The sequence below is a fragment of the Melitaea cinxia genome, chromosome 11, assembly GCF_905220565.1.
Source record: "Melitaea cinxia chromosome 11, ilMelCinx1.1, whole genome shotgun sequence".
Classification (NCBI taxonomy): domain Eukaryota; kingdom Metazoa; phylum Arthropoda; class Insecta; order Lepidoptera; family Nymphalidae; genus Melitaea; species Melitaea cinxia.
Window position 1 is genome coordinate 3960337 of NC_059404.1, and position 18845 is coordinate 3979181.

General features: G+C 38.1%; 2 protein-coding genes across 2 annotated transcripts in view; one reads left to right on the top strand and one right to left on the bottom strand.

The window, feature by feature from the left end:
• Nucleotides 1-78: 78 nt before the first annotated feature.
• Nucleotides 79-14366, bottom strand: LOC123658097 (phenylalanine--tRNA ligase beta subunit). Its single transcript, XM_045593566.1, has 12 exons — nucleotides 14193-14366; nucleotides 14053-14108; nucleotides 13466-13620; nucleotides 13058-13214; nucleotides 11714-11890; nucleotides 11225-11404; nucleotides 10142-10317; nucleotides 9367-9516; nucleotides 8643-8775; nucleotides 6204-6414; nucleotides 3314-3466; nucleotides 79-430 (listed from the first exon to the last, which is right to left on the bottom strand). The coding sequence occupies exons 1-12, from the start codon at nucleotides 14248-14250 to the stop codon at nucleotides 279-281; spliced, it is 1758 nt and encodes a 585-aa protein (XP_045449522.1). The 5' UTR covers nucleotides 14251-14366; the 3' UTR covers nucleotides 79-278.
• A 3129-nt stretch (nucleotides 14367-17495) lies between these two features.
• Nucleotides 17496-18845, top strand: part of LOC123657716 (AN1-type zinc finger protein 6) — a 41668-nt gene continuing 40318 nt past the window's right edge. The window contains exon 1 of the mRNA XM_045593233.1: nucleotides 17496-17618. The gene's annotated coding sequence lies outside the window, so the exon portion shown is untranslated. The remainder of the gene's footprint in view (nucleotides 17619-18845) is intronic.

An 18845-nucleotide genomic window follows, 5' to 3' on the forward strand; every position in this document is an offset into this window, starting at 1 on the left:
AAATAACCTTGGTGGTTAATTTTATTTTATAATCAATAGTTTAAGTCGTTAAAAGTTGGAAAATAAAAAGTCAATATATTTAAATATTTAATAAAGTTTATTTTTTGTTCCTTAAATCAACAACATATCAATAATTAAGTTGTAAATAACTGTTATCAGAGCAAATAATCCTAAAACAAAGAACGCGGGTGACGCTAAACCATGACATATTTACAAAACGTGACCCAGTGGCACACATAATATAGAAATTCGTCACAATAATATGAATTTAATCACGTTTATAGAAATGGTTCAATGGTAATTTCAACTGCAGAGCATGGATTTGTGAGGTCAAATGCGTTTAAAACGTTTGGATGAATCACTCCAATTTTTCCAATGACTTGATTATGGAGCAAAACTTCGGCACATCGGCCTGGAAAATAGGCAGGGTCTGAAACAATATAAATAATTATTAATAATACAGATCACAACTTCTTATCACAACGATTAGTTAAATAGATATGTAATCTCCGTATACAGTGTTCGACTTCTAACTACGTTTCTTCAAATTGAGGGTTCTATAAATGTATAGATCGCGTTTCGCATGAAAAAAATCCTAGCCCATTTTTAAATTTGACTGTTTAACAACCATAAAAAATGCTAGGATTTTTTTTTCACGTAGACCGTGATCTATAACTGAGGTAGGGCACAGCTAGAAATTTTCTGCTCAAAATCAGGGTTCGCCAAACCGATTCATAAAGGTAACCGTTTGAAACGGTTACCGTATGAATCGGATACCGATTGAAAAGGTTACCGTTTTATTTCGGTTCCAAAACCGTAATAAAACGGTTACCGATTAAACTGTAATACCGAAATATAACGTTATGTATTTCGGTTTTAAATGATTCGGAGAAGTAACAGAGGGTGACAAAATCTGTGAGCCATCGTTTAAAATGAAGAATCTGTAATGTTCCTTTGCTTTTATTGATAATGCTTGGTTTTTCATAAGACTGGCTTCTTTAACTATGCAAGTAATTAAGTTTTTTGCTTTGAATTATTCGTTATATGCAATATAAACATTAACGCGAAAAAGAGATGAAAACTTGCTCGCGTCACGCCCGGGGCCTTTCGTCTATCACAAATAAATAACTTTTAAGTAAAATCACGCAACACACGGGAGCGAATGAGATAGAGATATAGTGTACGTTCGGACCGCAATCCGAGCTAGCGCAGCGCAGCTACAAGAACGGGAATTGCCCGCTTAAACTTACGACGCGAACGTTATGCCTACTACCGGTTTATTTCGATACTGTATTACCGATATGATTCGGTTACCGAATGATTCTCTTACCGTTATTTTGATTCGATAAGTACCGTTTTATAAAGGTAAATAACCCATACCGGAATATCCCTGCTCAAAATATGGAGCTGCCCGACTGGGGAAGTACCTCATCCTTACAGAAGATAACACTGTTTTCAAGCAGTGATTAGTTCCACAGCCAGATGACCAGAGCTCCTGGCGTTGGGGTAGGCACCGCGCTTGCGAGGCCAATGCTAGCGCGACCCCATCTCGCCCCACCCAGGCGGACGACTGCTCACACGTGGTGGTGTTTAGTCAGTAGGAGTCTGACATAACCCTCTGGCGCCCCCGCGCTGGAGGGTATCCATGATGGATTTTCCCCACGTAAAAAAATAAATAAATAAAGGCACCGCGCTTGCGATGCTTCTGGTGCAGACGTCTATAAGCTACGGTAATCGCTTATCATCAGGTGAGCCGTACGCTTGTTTGCCGATCTAGTTACACATATGTATATAACACAGAAACTCCTATTTGAAGTAAGAAGTCGAACGACCTATATACTCGTATACACATAATTTTAAAGGTTAATGTTTTTGACTAAGGTTTTCTTGTACTTAAAATTTAGATTATATTAAACGTATCGATGATAGTGACATAAAAAAAAATCGATATGAATTACTGACATAGATGCTTGAATACGCAACGCGAGCATAATTCTTTTAATCATATCACTTATGATTATTTTGTTTTTATTTATTTATTTATTTTATTTATTAAACTTTATTGCACACACAAAAAAGAAGATACATTTTAGAACGATTTGATACAAAAACAAATAATGTATACAAAGGCGGCCTTATCCCTTAAAGCGATCTCTTCCAGGCAACCTTTAATAAAAGTAGTCTAAGAAAAATATGTCGGTAGTAGTGCGCAATCAACAACGCAAGTTTAGCACATATAATTAAATTAATTACAATACATTTAAACGGTATATATCTACATAAACATATAAACACATATGTAAACACATACACACTATATTTATACAAACATACAAATAAAAACAATATACCAATAGAAACATATACATAATTAAAACTATGTAAGAGTTAAGTAGTATTTGTGCAAACGATTCTTAAAAATATTTATAGACTCTGCTTGACGGATGTTATTGGGTAGGGAATTCCATAGTTTGATCACTTTAGTAGTGAAGGAGTTACCATAAGCATTAGAGCGACAAAGAGGTAGGTAGGTTTTACTCATAAATTTTTAATTTCTTAACGTACGAAACAAAAATTTTTAAATGTTAAATTATTATTATTACTGACTTTACTTGACTATTATCTTTTACTAAAATTTGTTTATTGGAAAGCAAAAACTTGTGCATGTTTAGTGTTGGGACATAGATTTTTGATAATTTTGACTTCATTTATACAGAACTTTTCAATAAGAACTTTGTTTCGTAAATCAAAATAATATAACATCCTCTTTGCGTAGGTTTTTGCTGTTATGTTGAATTACCAAAAATTTTCTTATTAAAATCTAAAATATTTATTAGAATGAAGATGAGGCTAATTCCCCGCCTTGCCTCGCTGTGACGACCGTTTATGCAGTTTATTAACCAAGGTTTTCGTAGTATCTAATTCTTTTGTCATGTCCTTTTCATGCTTAAGGTTGTCTGGAAGAGATCGCTCTTTTAGCGATAAGACCGCCTTTTGTACATGTCTATATGTTCTTTTTCGGTGTAAAATTATTTTTCTCTGATATTGTACAATAAAGATAATAATAATAAATAGTTTATTTGCTCAAATTATGTAGTTTACAATATCAAGAAGCCCTGCGACCCGTGCTAGCTTAAAAAAGCTGTGTTACAGGCCACAGTGTCTTCCCCAAAAATTAGTTTATTGTTACATAATCAAAATTTGCGTTCAGATAGCGAATACAAAAATAATACTAATCTGTATACAAAGATGACAACACAATAAAGAGTATTTGTATTGTATTGTATTGTATCGAATGAAGAATGAGTTTTACCGTCGCACTGCCGCAGGTAGTAGCCGCGCTGCCGGTGCCAGGGCGCCCGCAGCAGCGCCATGGCGCGGTCCAGCAGCCCGTGCACGAGCTGGAAGCCGGCCGCGCGCCCGCAGTACACGCCGCACAGGCGCCGCTCGTTACGCGCGCCCGTCTCTGCGGAACACGTTTTTTATACAACGGGCCATTTTTTGACGCCACGAGGGAGGACTCTTAGTTCCTTATCACGGATGGTCACATTTATGAGACCCCCTCGTGTGACGTCACATATTTTGCAATTTTACACCCATATTTATCAAAACATCAGTTTATTATATTAAAACATCAGTTTCGACGTTATTTTTATTTCCTTTGTAATTATTTTTTAATAAAATTAATTAATAAGACCGTAAAGAAAAAGGTCGGTTAGAAAATCTTCAATATCTTCAATATCTTCAAACATAGCTGACCTAGCTTTATAAAATAAAGACTAAATTAAATCATATTTTAATGTACTTAAATGAAAAAAAATAAAAATAGATTCAATTCTTTTTATTCATAAATGTAGATTGTCGCATTTTAGTACTTTATGCTGCCTGCGCAAGCTCGTAATACGATTTGGCATACTTTCTACTAGATTTTTGATGCGATGCTGCGGAATATTCCGCATTTCCTCTATTAAATCTTTCATTTCACGTAAAATGATTAAAATGATTGGAGGCGAATCCCAATGACGTACACGTCGTTCCAATTCGTCTGATGCATGCTCAATGGAGTTCAAGTCAGGGTTCAAGAGGGACTGCGTGCTGGCCACTCCATGCGTATGATACCGACTTCTTGGAAATATGCAAACACTATCTGAGCTGTATGCGGGCGAGTATTGTCTTCCATAAAAACGACATTCTCGCCCAGGTCCACTAAAAATAGACAAACGAAGTTATTCAGTGACATATCTTTCTACAGTTAAAGGTCCATTTTATATCACCACTAGCTCAGTGCTGCTTTCGGAAGAAATCTCACCTAACACGTTAGTAGAGCCTGAGCCATATGATATTTTATCTTCTATATGGGCTTGGTTATAGCGCTCTACCGGTCTTCTGTACACTCTTTTCCTCTTGTCGTGCTTGTAAATAACAGAACACCACCACCCACCACCGTGAACACACGCTGAATGAACTTATGTTTTCTGGACTTGGAGAAGGCCTTTGACCGCGTTCCTAGATCTGTTTCAGGACGATTCTAGAGAAATATGGCTGTCCTGCGAAGCTTGAAAATTTGGTGCGTCAATTTCATGAGGGCATAACAGCCAGTCTACGTCACGAGAAAGACTTCACAGAAGAAGTCTCCGCTACCACCAAAGTGTCAAGCAGATCTGTATTATGACTCCGACCCTTTTTGCCATCTATTTTGAGGCAGTAATAAATGACGCTTTTAAACGCAGAAGATCAGTTTTGCATTAATGTCTGCATGGACAAAAGCGTGCTCGACTTCTCACACCTCAGAGCAAAATGCAAAGTGCATTCTGTTCCGGTTGCCGGGATTCTTTATGCTTACGATCTCTGCCTCATGGCTGACAGCATAGAGGGCCTGCAGAATTGTCTCGAAATTTTGGACGAATCGTCAAAACGTCAGATATTCTCATTTCATTGGATAGCACTGCAAGGATACTTTTTTGCACATCCTCATCCATTTCTTTCCTTATGCCATGAAAAAGAAGAAGTTTCCTGAGGAATTGTATATCAGTTCGATCCATGCCTTGAGCCAACAATTCAATTTGGGACTTGAGCAAGCCAAGAGTTGTCCAAACCAGTGTTTTGAAGGCATAGAACTCTGCTGCCAAGGACTTAACAGTAAGAGTTGCTGTACTGGATGTTGAAAGATTCTTTTCAAAATCACCCATCCTGCAGGTAACCATTGAAGACAGTTCCTCCATATTTTTCTGAAGATGCTTGATTGAGGTGTTCATCTTGACACTTTGTTGTTTCAAATTAGTGTGATAGGTGTGGAGAGAGTTACACTGTGGTAACTTAGCTTTTGCACATATATGTATATAATAAATTATAATTAATAAAATTGTGTTTGCTCGCAAACGAAAAAAAAAACCGACTTCAATTACATCGACGAGTAATACAACGTAGATCGACGAAAAAATAGTCAAGTAACTACGCGTTATCAAAGATTACTCAAAAAGTAGTTATCAGATCTCGATAAAATTTATATGTAACCACATGACAAACATCAGCTTTCGATTACATTAAAAATTATCAAAATCGGTACACCCAGTAAAAAGTTATTGCGGATTTTCAAGAGTTTCCCTCGATTTCTCTGGGATCCCATCATCAGATCCTGGTTTTCTTATCATGCTACTAAATCTGGGATATCTTCTTTCTAACAAAAAAAGAATTATCAAAATCGGTACATCCAGTAGAAAGTTATGCGGTATAATACAACGTAGGTCGACGAAAAAAGCGTCAAGTAAAAACGCATTATTAGATATAACTCGAAAAGTAGTTGTTAGATCTCAAATAAATTTAAATGGGACCAATTGACACACACCACCTTTCGATTAAAACAAAAATTGTCGAAATCGGTCCACACGGGCAAAATTTCTGATGTAACATACATTAAAAAAAAATACAGTCAAATTGAGAACCTCCTCCTTTTTTGGAAGTCTGTTAAAAATAAGTAAGAGCACCAAAAAAATACATCTTTACACTTTTGTGTCTACCTGCCGTAAACAATAAATAATAAGTGCTTTCTTGTAACACATAGTGTGCAAAATTTTTTTGCTTGGTTTACTATGCAAGCCTCAGGTGTTACAAGTCTGATTAAAAAATAGCAACTCTCAGGAAAGAACAGTAACAACAAAGGCAAGTGAAACTGCGTGGGGCGTCAAGTTTTAAATATACATTACCAGCATTTGCATCCTTCAGCACGACATCACTTATCTCAAACAATTTGAGTGGCAGTGGCATTTTCTTGTTAGCAGCGAGAGTTTTCAAGAGGCCTGGTAAAAGCACTGTTCGAACAACTTGGAACTCTAATGTTTTGGGGTTGGAAATATGAACCGCAGGTACATCTTCGATTTTAACACCGAGCTTAGTCGCTATATCGTCTCTTGAGCACTGAAATAAGAGAAAAAATGTTAATATTAGTGGTGAGAGGTGTTATAAAGAAACGTCTGCAGGAAAGAAAAGACAGCAGCAACTATATATTATGAAAATTCAAATTTAATATTATTTTATAACCAGGGATGCTATTGATACTTACAAAGTTTCGGGCATCGATTCGGATACTATATAATACGAATACGATTACGGGCATATGGTTCAGATTATCCGTTAGCTTCAGAAAGTTTTGGTAAAGGATGTATCGCCTCGCGGAGCATGCTGAGCGTCGTAGCTGATGGTAACGTGCGGTACGGTGTACGGTGTACGGTGCGCTTACGAGAGTGAAGGTGAGCGCCTCCGTGTAGCCCGCGTGCGCGCACTCGCGACGCAGCGCCTCGCCGAGCTTGCTGAGCGTCGTAGCTGATGGTAACGTGCGGTACGGTGTACGGTGTACGGTGCGCTTACGAGAGTGAAGGTGAGCGCCTCCGTGTAGCCCGCGTGCGCGCACTCGCGACGCAGCGCCTCGCCGAGCTTGCTGAGCGTCGTAGCTGATGGTAACGTGCGGTACGGTGTACGGTGTACGGTGCGCTTACGAGAGTGAAGGTGAGCGCCTCCGTGTAGCCCGCGTGCGCGCACTCGCGACGCAGCGCCTCGCCGAGCTTGCTGAGCGTCGTAGCTGATGGTAACGTGCGGTACGGTGTACGGTGTACGGTGCGCTTACGAGAGTGAAGGTGAGCGCCTCCGTGTAGCCCGCGTGCGCGCACTCGCGACGCAGCGCCTCGCCGAGCTTGCTGAGCGTCGTAGCTGATGGTAACGTGCGGTACGGTGTACGGTGTACGGTGCGCTTACGAGAGTGAAGGTGAGCGCCTCCGTGTAGCCCGCGTGCGCGCACTCGCGACGCAGCGCCTCGCCGAGCTTGCTGAGCGTCGTAGCTGATGGTAACGTGCGGTACGGTGTACGGTGCGCTTACGAGAGTGAAGGTGAGCGCCTCCGTGTAGCCCGCGTGCGCGCACTCGCGACGCAGCGCCTCGCCGAGCTTGCTGAGCGTCGTAGCTGATGGTAACGTGCGGTACGGTGTACGGTGTACGGTGCGCTTACGAGAGTGAAGGTGAGCGCCTCCGTGTAGCCCGCGTGCGCGCACTCGCGACGCAGCGCCTCGCCGAGCTTGCTGAGCGTCGTAGCTGATGGTAACGTGCGGTACGGTGTACGGTGCGCTTACGAGAGTGAAGGTGAGCGCCTCCGTGTAGCCCGCGTGCGCGCACTCGCGACGCAGCGCCTCGCCGAGCTTGCTGAGCGTCGTAGCTGATGGTAACGTGCGGTACGGTGTACGGTGTACGGTGCGCTTACGAGAGTGAAGGTGAGCGCCTCCGTGTAGCCCGCGTGCGCGCACTCGCGACGCAGCGCCTCGCCGAGCTTGCTGAGCGTCGTAGCTGATGGTAACGTGCGGTACGGTGTACGGTGTACGGTGCGCTTACGAGAGTGAAGGTGAGCGCCTCCGTGTAGCCCGCGTGCGCGCACTCGCGACGCAGCGCCTCGCCGAGCTTGCTGAGCGTCGTAGCTGATGGTAACGTGCGGTACGGTGTACGGTGTACGGTGCGCTTACGAGAGTGAAGGTGAGCGCCTCCGTGTAGCCCGCGTGCGCGCACTCGCGACGCAGCGCCTCGCCGAGCTTGCTGAGCGTCGTAGCTGATGGTAACGTGCGGTACGGTGTACGGTGTACGGTGCGCTTACGAGAGTGAAGGTGAGCGCCTCCGTGTAGCCCGCGTGCGCGCACTCGCGACGCAGCGCCTCGCCGAGCTTGCTGAGCGTCGTAGCTGATGGTAACGTGCGGTACGGTGTACGGTGTACGGTGCGCTTACGAGAGTGAAGGTGAGCGCCTCCGTGTAGCCCGCGTGCGCGCACTCGCGACGCAGCGCCTCGCCGAGCTTGCTGAGCGTCGTAGCTGATGGTAACGTGCGGTACGGTGTACGGTGTACGGTGCGCTTACGAGAGTGAAGGTGAGCGCCTCCGTGTAGCCCGCGTGCGCGCACTCGCGACGCAGCGCCTCGCCGAGCTTGCTGAGCGTCGTAGCTGATGGTAACGTGCGGTACGGTGTACGGTGTACGGTGCGCTTACGAGAGTGAAGGTGAGCGCCTCCGTGTAGCCCGCGTGCGCGCACTCGCGACGCAGCGCCTCGCCGAGCTTGCTGAGCGTCGTAGCTGATGGTAACGTGCGGTACGGTGTACGGTGTACGGTGCGCTTACGAGAGTGAAGGTGAGCGCCTCCGTGTAGCCCGCGTGCGCGCACTCGCGGCGCAGCGCCTCGCTGAGTTTGCTAAGCGGCGCCTGCGCACCTGCTGTTGCTGTGTGCGCCGCGCGACGTTCTATCCGGTTGTAGCTGGAAAAAAACTACCTTTAGTAATTAAACTATTATTACATAAATTTAAATCAATTACGATGAATGTTACTTCTTGATATATATTTTTTGTCTTTGTTATTGTTAGAATTCTCTCAATTATTTTAAAATATATTTTACTGGCTCCTTAATTCTTTATTTTTATAAGTATATGTCTAAATGTTAGATTCTTAGAAATCGAAATTTGTATTTCATTATTTTCAGTGTGAACATATTGCTATTTTTTGTGCCTTCATTATGTTCACATAATTTTACATTACTACTTCATTCGTTAATGTATTTCACTTCAATATATTTTTAATGTATATCAAAACTGTATCCCATGTTCTCTAAGATAATTCACACAATGCGTCGCGGTTATTCCACCACCCTTGTTGAGTGTTGTACTAGCTATTAATGTTAATATCAAATTTATTTGCCAATCCCGCCACTCTAGCAGCTTGACGTCTAACGCACAGTGGTAAAAAGCTTCATGGCCAATACATCTTTTAGTCGCTCATTTCAGATGGATTGGTCATGTAATAATAAATCGTATTTTTTACCCCATGCACAATAAGAGGAATTATTATATACCCATAAGCAATGGCGATATCCTCGTAGAGGTCGCAGGCGTGGATGACGTCATGGCGGGTGGGCGGCACGCGCACGCGTAACTCGTCCTCTGCCTGTGACGTCACAAGACACATGCGCGATAACAGCGACGCTAGCTGTGAACCGCTTTCACTGAGAAATCACAAAGGCTTTTGTTATTTTTATTTTATTAATTTCATTAATGGACAAGTATGACAGGTAGGACAGCTACATGACTGGTTTTAACCCCCCTCGGTGAACCCACAATTCATTTTAAATAATATCCCCATATATATACATATTTTTACATATTTACCTATGTAAAAATGCGTGATATTTTTATCGAGTATATTGACGTGACGGAAACCTAAGAAAAGTGACCAGTTTGTCTGTCGCATAAGGTTAGGTCATTCTTGCTCCCCTGTCTTCCTTCACAAAATTAGAGTTAAAGACTCTTCACTTTGCGAATGTGGTCTTGAGGAAGGAACTCTTGATCACATATTTTTTAACTGTCCAAAACTCCAGTTTTCCCTCTATGATGTTCTTCCCCCTCAAATACTCGCCCAACTAACCTGAGGTCTCTTTTATTTTTTCTTTTAGTTCAAAATCAAAATAACATTAGATTGTAGCACTGTTCCTTCAGAGAGCCAAAGTAAAAGAAGAAGAAGTTACCAGTCATAGTATTTTTGAATACCTACTCTCATAAACGGCACACATAGTATGGAGACGTTCCTTAACAGATTTGATCAAAAAATTGAGATAGTAATCAAATATTTACCTAATTCCAATATACTTGTTAGCTTTTTCAACATTTATTGTTTCTTCTCTGTACTGTAGTTGTGGGTACAGTTCGTATGTACCATCTGGAGCGAACACTTTACATTGCTGTATTTCGTACTTGTTGCTGCAATATTCAGAAAACATGCATACTATTGTATCTAATACAATTATTGCCTGAAATAAAAAATAAATTAACAAATTAGATTTTTTTTTTATTTTTTAGATTTGATTTGGACCTTTTTTGGGTTATTTTTTTTTAGATTATTTATTTTAGCTCCACATTTCATTACGTATTTACGTTTTATTAGTAGTTAGACGGGGAAAATATATGTTCCTTACATAATATCTGTCTTAGAAAGCTGAAACTTTTTGAATGGCAACAAGTAATTTACTTAAGTAATTTTTTTATAATTACTCTAGACATTTTGTCTTGTGAATCTACCCACTGTACTTCGAAGACCACTTATTTTTTTATCTTTAAATGTGGCAAGAACATTAACTGCAATTTAACACAGGAGTATAATGTGACGCCGCGTTGGCGCAACAGTTACAGCCATGGATTGAACCTGTTGCGCCTGCGGTTGCGGGTTCGATCTCCGCACATAACAAACTTTTGTATTGGCCATACAGATGTTTGCCGTGGTCTGGGTGTTTGTGCAGTCCTTGCGGGTCTCTCCATTGTGCCTAGGAGAGCACGTTAAGCCGTCGATCCCGATTGTTATCATGTATACCTGATAGCGATCGCTACTCATAGTAGGTAATATATCCGCCAACACACATTGGAGCAGGTTGGTGGATTAAGCTCTGATCCTTCTCCTACATGGGGAAAGAGGCCTATTACCCAGTAGTGGGATATTACATGCTGAAGTGATAATTGTGATGGATTTATCTCAGACTCTTCTGCTACATTAATAGACGACGCATTTGCCAAGGTAACAGCCTATGCTGTTTTAGTGTATTATATATATTTATCAGATCTATATGGTAAGAAATATAACATTTTCTGTCCATAGTTTCACTTTTTATGTTCACAAAGTTTTGTGTTTTGTTATTAAAGTAAAATTTATTAAGTTATTCTTACCTTAGTAAGATCAGTAGCAGTGCATTCAATGAACACATTCTTTGTATTAAGAGTTATTTTAGAGCGTTCACCATTAATAATGGGTGGCATAGACAAAACTACTCCATTCTTGTCTTTGATCACAGGGTATACCGGACTGTCTTTGATAATGTTTAAATATTGTTTCAGTTGGGCATGACTCTGAAATATATTAATATATGACATTGATACTGAAACATTAAATAAATATAATAATAACAGTTTAATTTTAAATGTAGTAACAATGCTCAATACAACATAATAGGTATTTAAGATTTTTTTTTAAATATAATACATACATTCACAATTTTGACAAGATCCGGAAGTTTATTGAGATCTTAGACAAAAAAAAAAAAAAACATCTTAGAAACAATCAACACATTCATTTCAAATCTCAATTTCAACTTATATAATTGTGGTTTATATTTAGTTTATACATTACTCTGTTTAGGATATTCATTATATACTCACAGAATACAATTCCATTAGTTCAGGAGCCGTCATTTCCTGGGTCTGATTTAATGCTCTGAACTTTATTTCATGAGGTGGTAAAGCGTCATACACAAATGGCCCCTGAATAGTATCTAAATCATGAGTCCCAATCGCCACCAGGGTTCTCTTTCTACATATATTTTGATGTAGTTTATCCTGAAAAAAAAAATTATCAAATTAAAAAAAAAAATCTTTAAAAATCAAGCTTTTTCTAATTCCTTTAATATACTTTAGTTTGCACTTTTTAATATTGTACAAATTATAATATGACAAAGTAAAAACATTTATTAACTTTTATTTTACTTTTATTGTTTTTGGGTGAGGAAATAGAACATCATGCTATATATAAGAGTTAAACTGAGTAGGTCATCTAGTAAAAAAATTATATTTGTTTCATCTCCAATTATATTTGTTTGATCTCCAACTTTTAATATTTTAACATTTTCTCCCACAAACCTTTAATTAACATGTTGTAGCTATTGAATGTGCTATTGTCATAATCCTATAAATATGAATAACATTTTAACATTTATAAGGGACCAATAATATTTCTCAAAATAATTTTTTTTTTATGTCACTAGTTCAGCAAACAAGCGTACGGCTCACCTGATGGTAAGCGATTACCGTAGCTTATAGACACCTGCAACACCAAAGCATCGCAAGCGCATTGACGACCCAATCCCCAATCCCCTCCAGGAGAATAAAAATCAAATAGAGAAAAATGAATGAAAAAAGCCTAAACCTGCCTCAAACTTCAACAATAATATTATATTATACTTATGATTTATATATATTTACAGTGTACAAGTTATACTCTGATATTGTATTTTTTAAACCATCTTAATCTTTTGCCCTACTACCATAACTAGCCTGTTTAATAAAACAGGCAGTTAGTGCCTACGTACTTGCTTTTACAATATATATCGTAATAATCAACATTTTCAGCTTCAAAGTGTTTAATAATTCATCATTTCATCATCATTATTTCAGCCCATGACAGTCCACTGCTGGACATAGGCCTCCACAAATTCACGCCATTGTTTTGCCCATAATCATCACACTGAGCAGGTGGATTGGTGACTGTGGGGCTGGTTTTGTTGCACCGAAGACATCTTTGACCTGTGTATTTCAAAACCAGCAATTGGATGGTTAACCTGCCATCGGTTGGCTTTTTAAGTTCCAAGGTGATAGTGGAACTGTGTTATCCCTTAGCCGCCTCTTACAACACCCAGGGGAAGAGAGGGGGTGGCTATATTTTACTACTGTAGCCACATAGCGTTTAATAATTATTTAAAATTATATATGTATAATCTTTGAACATACCTGTAAATCAATAAAAGAATTATAACTTTCTTTAGTGAATGTAACACCCTTCAGAACAGCTGCAACAGCATAGGGCCTGATTTGTGCAGTAGCCGGAGTCAGATGAAGAGAATAGCAGTCTTCATATTTCTTTGTTTTGTACAAAGGTGGGTTTTTTCTACAAAATCACAAAAATATTTGGAAATATTGATGTTTTTTTTTTGTAATTATATGAGCTTATAGTCAATTCAAATAAAACATGAATTTTAAAATTAAAGTAATTAATGCACATTTAAATTTAAAAAAATTGTAACATCGCACTGCGGAGTATAAGTCTCCTTTTCTATGAAAAAGAAGTACCATGTTTAATTATGTAGCAATTACTTATTTTGAGGAAAAAATGTTTTTTGATATAATTCCATCACTTACTTTCCTTGGAATACTAGAATTCCATTAACAAGTCCTTCAAGGCACAGCAGATCGTATCTATTTGCAGGAATGTCAATACGGTACAGTATTTCTTCTGAGACACCCACTCCAGCTTGGTCTCCTTGCTCCTTAATTAGCATCTGTTTCTCTGATGTCTATAATTTGAAAACATCTTTGATACATTTTTAATTTTGTGAAACAAATACTACATTAATCAATATAAACACAAAATAGATATTGTCAACAAAATACTTAATAACAACTATTCTGGTGTAGTCATGCGTGTGGTCGCTTAAAACACTGTTGGTTTGCAAGTTCTATTCCCGCTCTAGATAGATATTTGTATTTGTACAAACATTTATATATGGTTTGAATTTCTGTTCTTTTGGGTCTCCCTACTGTGCCTTGGAGAGCATGCTAAGCCATCTGTCCCAGTTGATAGTATAAATACCAGATAGCGATTGTTACTCATAGTAGAAAACATATCCGTCCGTTAATATTAAGCTCCAATCCCTCTCCTATATGGAGAAAGAGGCTTATGCCCAGTTGTGGGATAATACAAGCTGAAGCGTGAATAAAACACTTACAACTTCATCCAATTCCAATCCAAATTCAAAGCACAAATTTTGGAACTCTTCATCAGCTGCAATTTAAGAAAACAAATTGTTTACCAACTGTTCTTTTACTTTTATAATAGATAATATATTAATCCTTGTTTTAATCTTACTGTATGATTTTCCTAATGCTGCGAAAAGTGCATCTCGTTTTACTGATATGGTCGGCATTTTTATAAATTACCTATATCTAAAATTAATTCTTTAATTAAATATGAAATAAATTAAGACACAGTTTTTGGTTATTTTTAAATTAAAATCGGTGTAACACGTAGGGACAAGAAAAAAGTATCGATACTTTGTGGTATCGATTACATTACCATTCGATACCGATACTTTTGTACTCGATACGTTGTATTTGATACTTTTACTCAATGAGTAGTTTTTGGCAGGTATAGTATCGAAAGTTTTACCTAGTAGTACCTTGAAATTTTTTTTTTGGTTACCTGAAATTTGAACGATAATTTGAAGCGATGACCTTTTTTTGGAAACCCAATATTATGAAAGGTCAATACGTCTAGCTTACCACCATATTATTACCACTTATAGGTCACCAACCCGCCTGCCCAGCGTGGTGACTATGGGCAAAACACATGAGTTCACGTTATGTTTGGCGTAAACTTGTGGAGGCCTATGTCCAGCAGTGGACTGTATAGGCTGTAATGATGAATACGTCTAGCTATCGAGTACAAACACAAAAGTACTACTGTACAGTTTGGCAAAAAAGAGTGTGGAATAATTCATTATATGTTATGATAATGAAATTTAAAAAAAAAATAACAAATAATAAAAATTAATAATCACAAGTAATTATTAGGTTCTATATCCGAATATCTAATGGTAAAAATTACAAGTATCAAACAGTGTCGAGACGAAGTATTTCGGGTTGCCTACTGTAAGATTAAATTAAGAGGAGAAATTGGAGAGGAAACCATGGAGCATAGAAAAATTTCTCTATGCTCCATGTGTTAAACTATGTGTCAATTGTCTCGCCTTATCATGGAGCATGCTCCAAGTCCATGCACCTTATTGTTTTTCTCTATGCTACATGGTTATTGTCAATTCATCTATGCTCCATGGTCATGTTGTTTTAAAATTTATCCCCAATAGGGAAAGGCAAAGGACTATAATCCATACAGCCTGGTTTGAATTTGTAAGTTTCGTTCTGATATATCAAAAGGCCGGAGCCAAGTCTGAAGTAACTTTATTTTTCTTCTGATTCGATGACTGGTAAAGTAAGGCCGAAGCCAAGTCTGTAATTTTCGCTCCATGGTCAATTATTATTGACATTGCTTAAGAGTCTTACCATCAAATAAAATGTTTGTAATGTAAAAAAAAATTAACAATACAGGTACACCACCGAAAGCCATTAACCTCTGGTAGACCGGAGTCCACCGAGCACGAGCCCCTTTAGTCTCCCGCGGGGTTGAATTCAACCCCAGCACTCAGTCTACCGCATCACCAGCACGGTGCTGACCTCGCATCTCCTGCGTAATATGATTCACATGGTTGTTATCAATCATATGGTTGTACATGGGCGTAACTGCGTATATCAATTATAAAATCGCGCTTGTTTCAGAGAGATGGAGAAAAAGTGGTCTTGATGCAAAAACATGTTGAAAAACACAGTGTTATGATACATTTGTCGTTGATTCTACTTATTCTGTTTCCCAATAATATCCATCTAGCACTAACAGCGAAAGACATATATTGTGATACAGCAAAGTTTCTTTTTCATACTTAAAATAGGTGGTCTAGATTGCGGACGCTCGACGCACGACATTTAAATCACATTTTGTACAGCAATTAAGGACGCTATCACATTTTTCACTCGCTCAAGTTTAGGTATTTAAATCTATATATATATATATATATATATATATATATATATATATATATATATATATATATATATATTATGTATGTTCGGGGATAACTTCGTTCGTTTATGCACTGATTTTGATAATTCTTTTTTTATTTGAAAGGATATCCCCTCTCAAGGGTGGTACCGTGATAAGGAAACCAGGATCCCATGATGGAATCTCAAAGAAATCGAGGTGAATCCTCGAATTTTTTTCGCCTACTTACGTTGTATTACTTGTCGATGTAATCGAAGTTGGTTTTTTTTTCATTTGCGAACAAACACAATTATTACTTATTATAAGACATACTTCGTCGAGTTTTCACTTCGAAGATTCCGCAATGCTTGAAGACAAAACTCTTCGAGCAATGCGTCCTGCCTGTGTTAACATACGGAGCCGAGACGTGGACACTGACGAAGGGACTGGTCCACAAGTTTAAAGTCGCTCAACGTGCAATGGAACGGGCTATGCTTGGGGTTTCTCTCAAAGATAGGATTAAAAATGAGACTATCCGCGAGAAAACGAAAGTAACCGACATAGCCCACAGAATTAGCAAGCTAAAGTGGCAGTGGGCTGGTCATCTGTGTCGCAGGACCGATGGCCGTTGGAGAAGAGGGGTCCTGGAGTGGAGACCGCGTCTTGGCAAACGCAGTGTGAGACGTCCTCCGGCCCGTTGGACGACGATCTACGTAAGATTGCCTGTGTAGGCTGGATGAGGATTACGGAAAACCGGAATGTCTGGCGCGAACTTGGGGAGGTCTATAACCAGCAGTGGACTGCAATAGGCTGAGCTGAGCTGATAAGACATACTAGTCATTTATAGTGGTAGAACCGTGAGTTTTCGCGAGTTACTTAAGAACATTGATCTTTTTGTACTTTTGACAGATATAATTCACCTGGAACATAATTTTGAAACATTAATAATAATAATAATGATTAGAATAATAATATTAAGATTTGAAAGTTAAATAGACTTTATCTAGATTCAATAATATTGTTGTATATCATGGTACGCCTATAGCTGGGACAGGATAAGGTAATTCATGTCAATATAATCTAACTAGCGACCCACCCTGCATTCACACAGGTGTAAAAACTACCAGTGTTCCTCTTCTATATTATGCACGTATTAGATATATATATATATATATATATATATATATATATATATATACCTTCCTCTGGAATCACTTTATTCACTAAAGAAAACTGCATCAAAATCCGTTGAGTAGTTTTAAAGGTCTAAGTATAAAGACAGCGGGAAGCGACTTATTTTACACTTTAAGCGACGGCAGAAACAAAAACACGAAAAATATTAAAAAATTTGATGATGTATTTGTAAATAAATAAAAAAAAATTTAGTTTTTGAAGTTCGAACTACGTATTTAACGTAGTAAATCTACAAAAACTGGGTGTAAATTGTTAATAATAAATAAAAGTATATAAATTTAAAATAAATTTGATCATCAAAACACTGTGAAATATTGATAAATAAGTTTTAATATAAATTATAATAAATTTTAATGATTACTTTATCCTATAAGACTTATACTCTATATGGCAGCACTGTTTAGGTCACGTGATATATGAAGTCTGGGTTTTGCAAACGGTGAGTGGAGTGCCTTGTCATCAGTCTTATAAGTTTTTGGATGATTTTCCTTGGAATTCATATTCAAAGTGAGTAATTTTGTAAAAAAATTGGATTTCTACTTCTTTTTAATTTTTCTGGTGTTTTCTTCTGATTGTGTGATGTCCATGAGCTTTTTGATGATGAAATCGTGCCTTGTTCCGTGATTAGTTTGATATGACGCCATTTTCTTCGTGAATGCCAATTATAGTAGTTCTTCAGTATTTTCTTTGTTTCTCCAGTCAAACAATAACAAAATTCTTTCATAGTTTTAATATCTACCGTATTTCAAATACAAATTACTGACTGCGCAATATTTGAGCATGTAATCCTAACTTTCATTATGAATGGTTCGTTCTTTGCACGCATTTTAATCATGACACCACCTTAAAGACATACATGCATACCACATTTACATGTTCTATAGGCATATTTATATGAATATTGGTTTTACGCATTCAGTGTTGATAAGCCGCAATCATAATATATTCCAGAAAGTTCACATCATGAAATGATGTCTAATAAGAACTAATAAAGTTTGTCATGACGTTGTTAAAAGTTTTAAATTTATGACTTTTGTGTAGCTAATGACTTGAGCCATATATATATACGATGTTCATTATGTTTTTAAATTTGCCCAGTTATGAAACATTTCTTGACACTTGTGATTGGTATCTCAGTATTAATCATTATTCTTTTATCTTTGTAAAGATGGCATGACTAAACATTATTTGTACAAAAACATAAAAGTAAAATATTATCTAAAACACTACGATGATGATAAATACTTGAAGCAATGTTGAAATAAGTACTTTTAATTGTTTATTAAAACCCACTTTATAAATGTGTTTTGTGATTATGACTGGATATTTTCTTTGTGTTTTATGAATGTGAACAAACTTATTTGTTTGATAGAGCACCATTTTGTTTTTATGTCACAAAAAGTTTTGTACCAATGCAACCAGCTATCAACAAAGTGCATGTGAAATGTATTGTCCACTCTGGCTTTCTTTGATTTAAGCATAATTAACGGCTATTAAGTTTTTTTGCCATTTAGTATTATTGTTAATATCTACTAACCTCACAGTATAACCACAAGGTATTATAATTTCTGTAGAGAATAGCGATGCTTCGCTTGATGATGTGCTAGCTATGCTTGTAGTGTTGCAGGCGTATACAAGCTATGCCAATCGCTTACCATCAGGAGAGCGTACGCTTGTTTGTCGACTCAATTATAACAAAAAAAAATAAAAAATTTCAATATATCATATATTAAA

What these genes read in the sequence shown, in the direction of transcription:
- LOC123658097 (XM_045593566.1), bottom strand. Translation starts at nt 14,250, where the DNA reads ATGCCGACCATATCAGTAAAACGAGATGCACTTTTCGCAGCATTAGGA. An exon ending in ATTCTTTTATTGATTTACAG is followed by an intron (nt 11,891 to 13,057) that starts GTATGTTCAAAG and finishes TTTTTTTTTCAG; the next exon opens with GATAAACTACATCAAAATAT. An exon ending in GCTGAAGGATGCAAATGCTG is followed by an intron (nt 3,467 to 6,203) that starts GTAATGTATATT and finishes CGTGTTCCGCAG; the next exon opens with AGACGGGCGCGCGTAACGAG.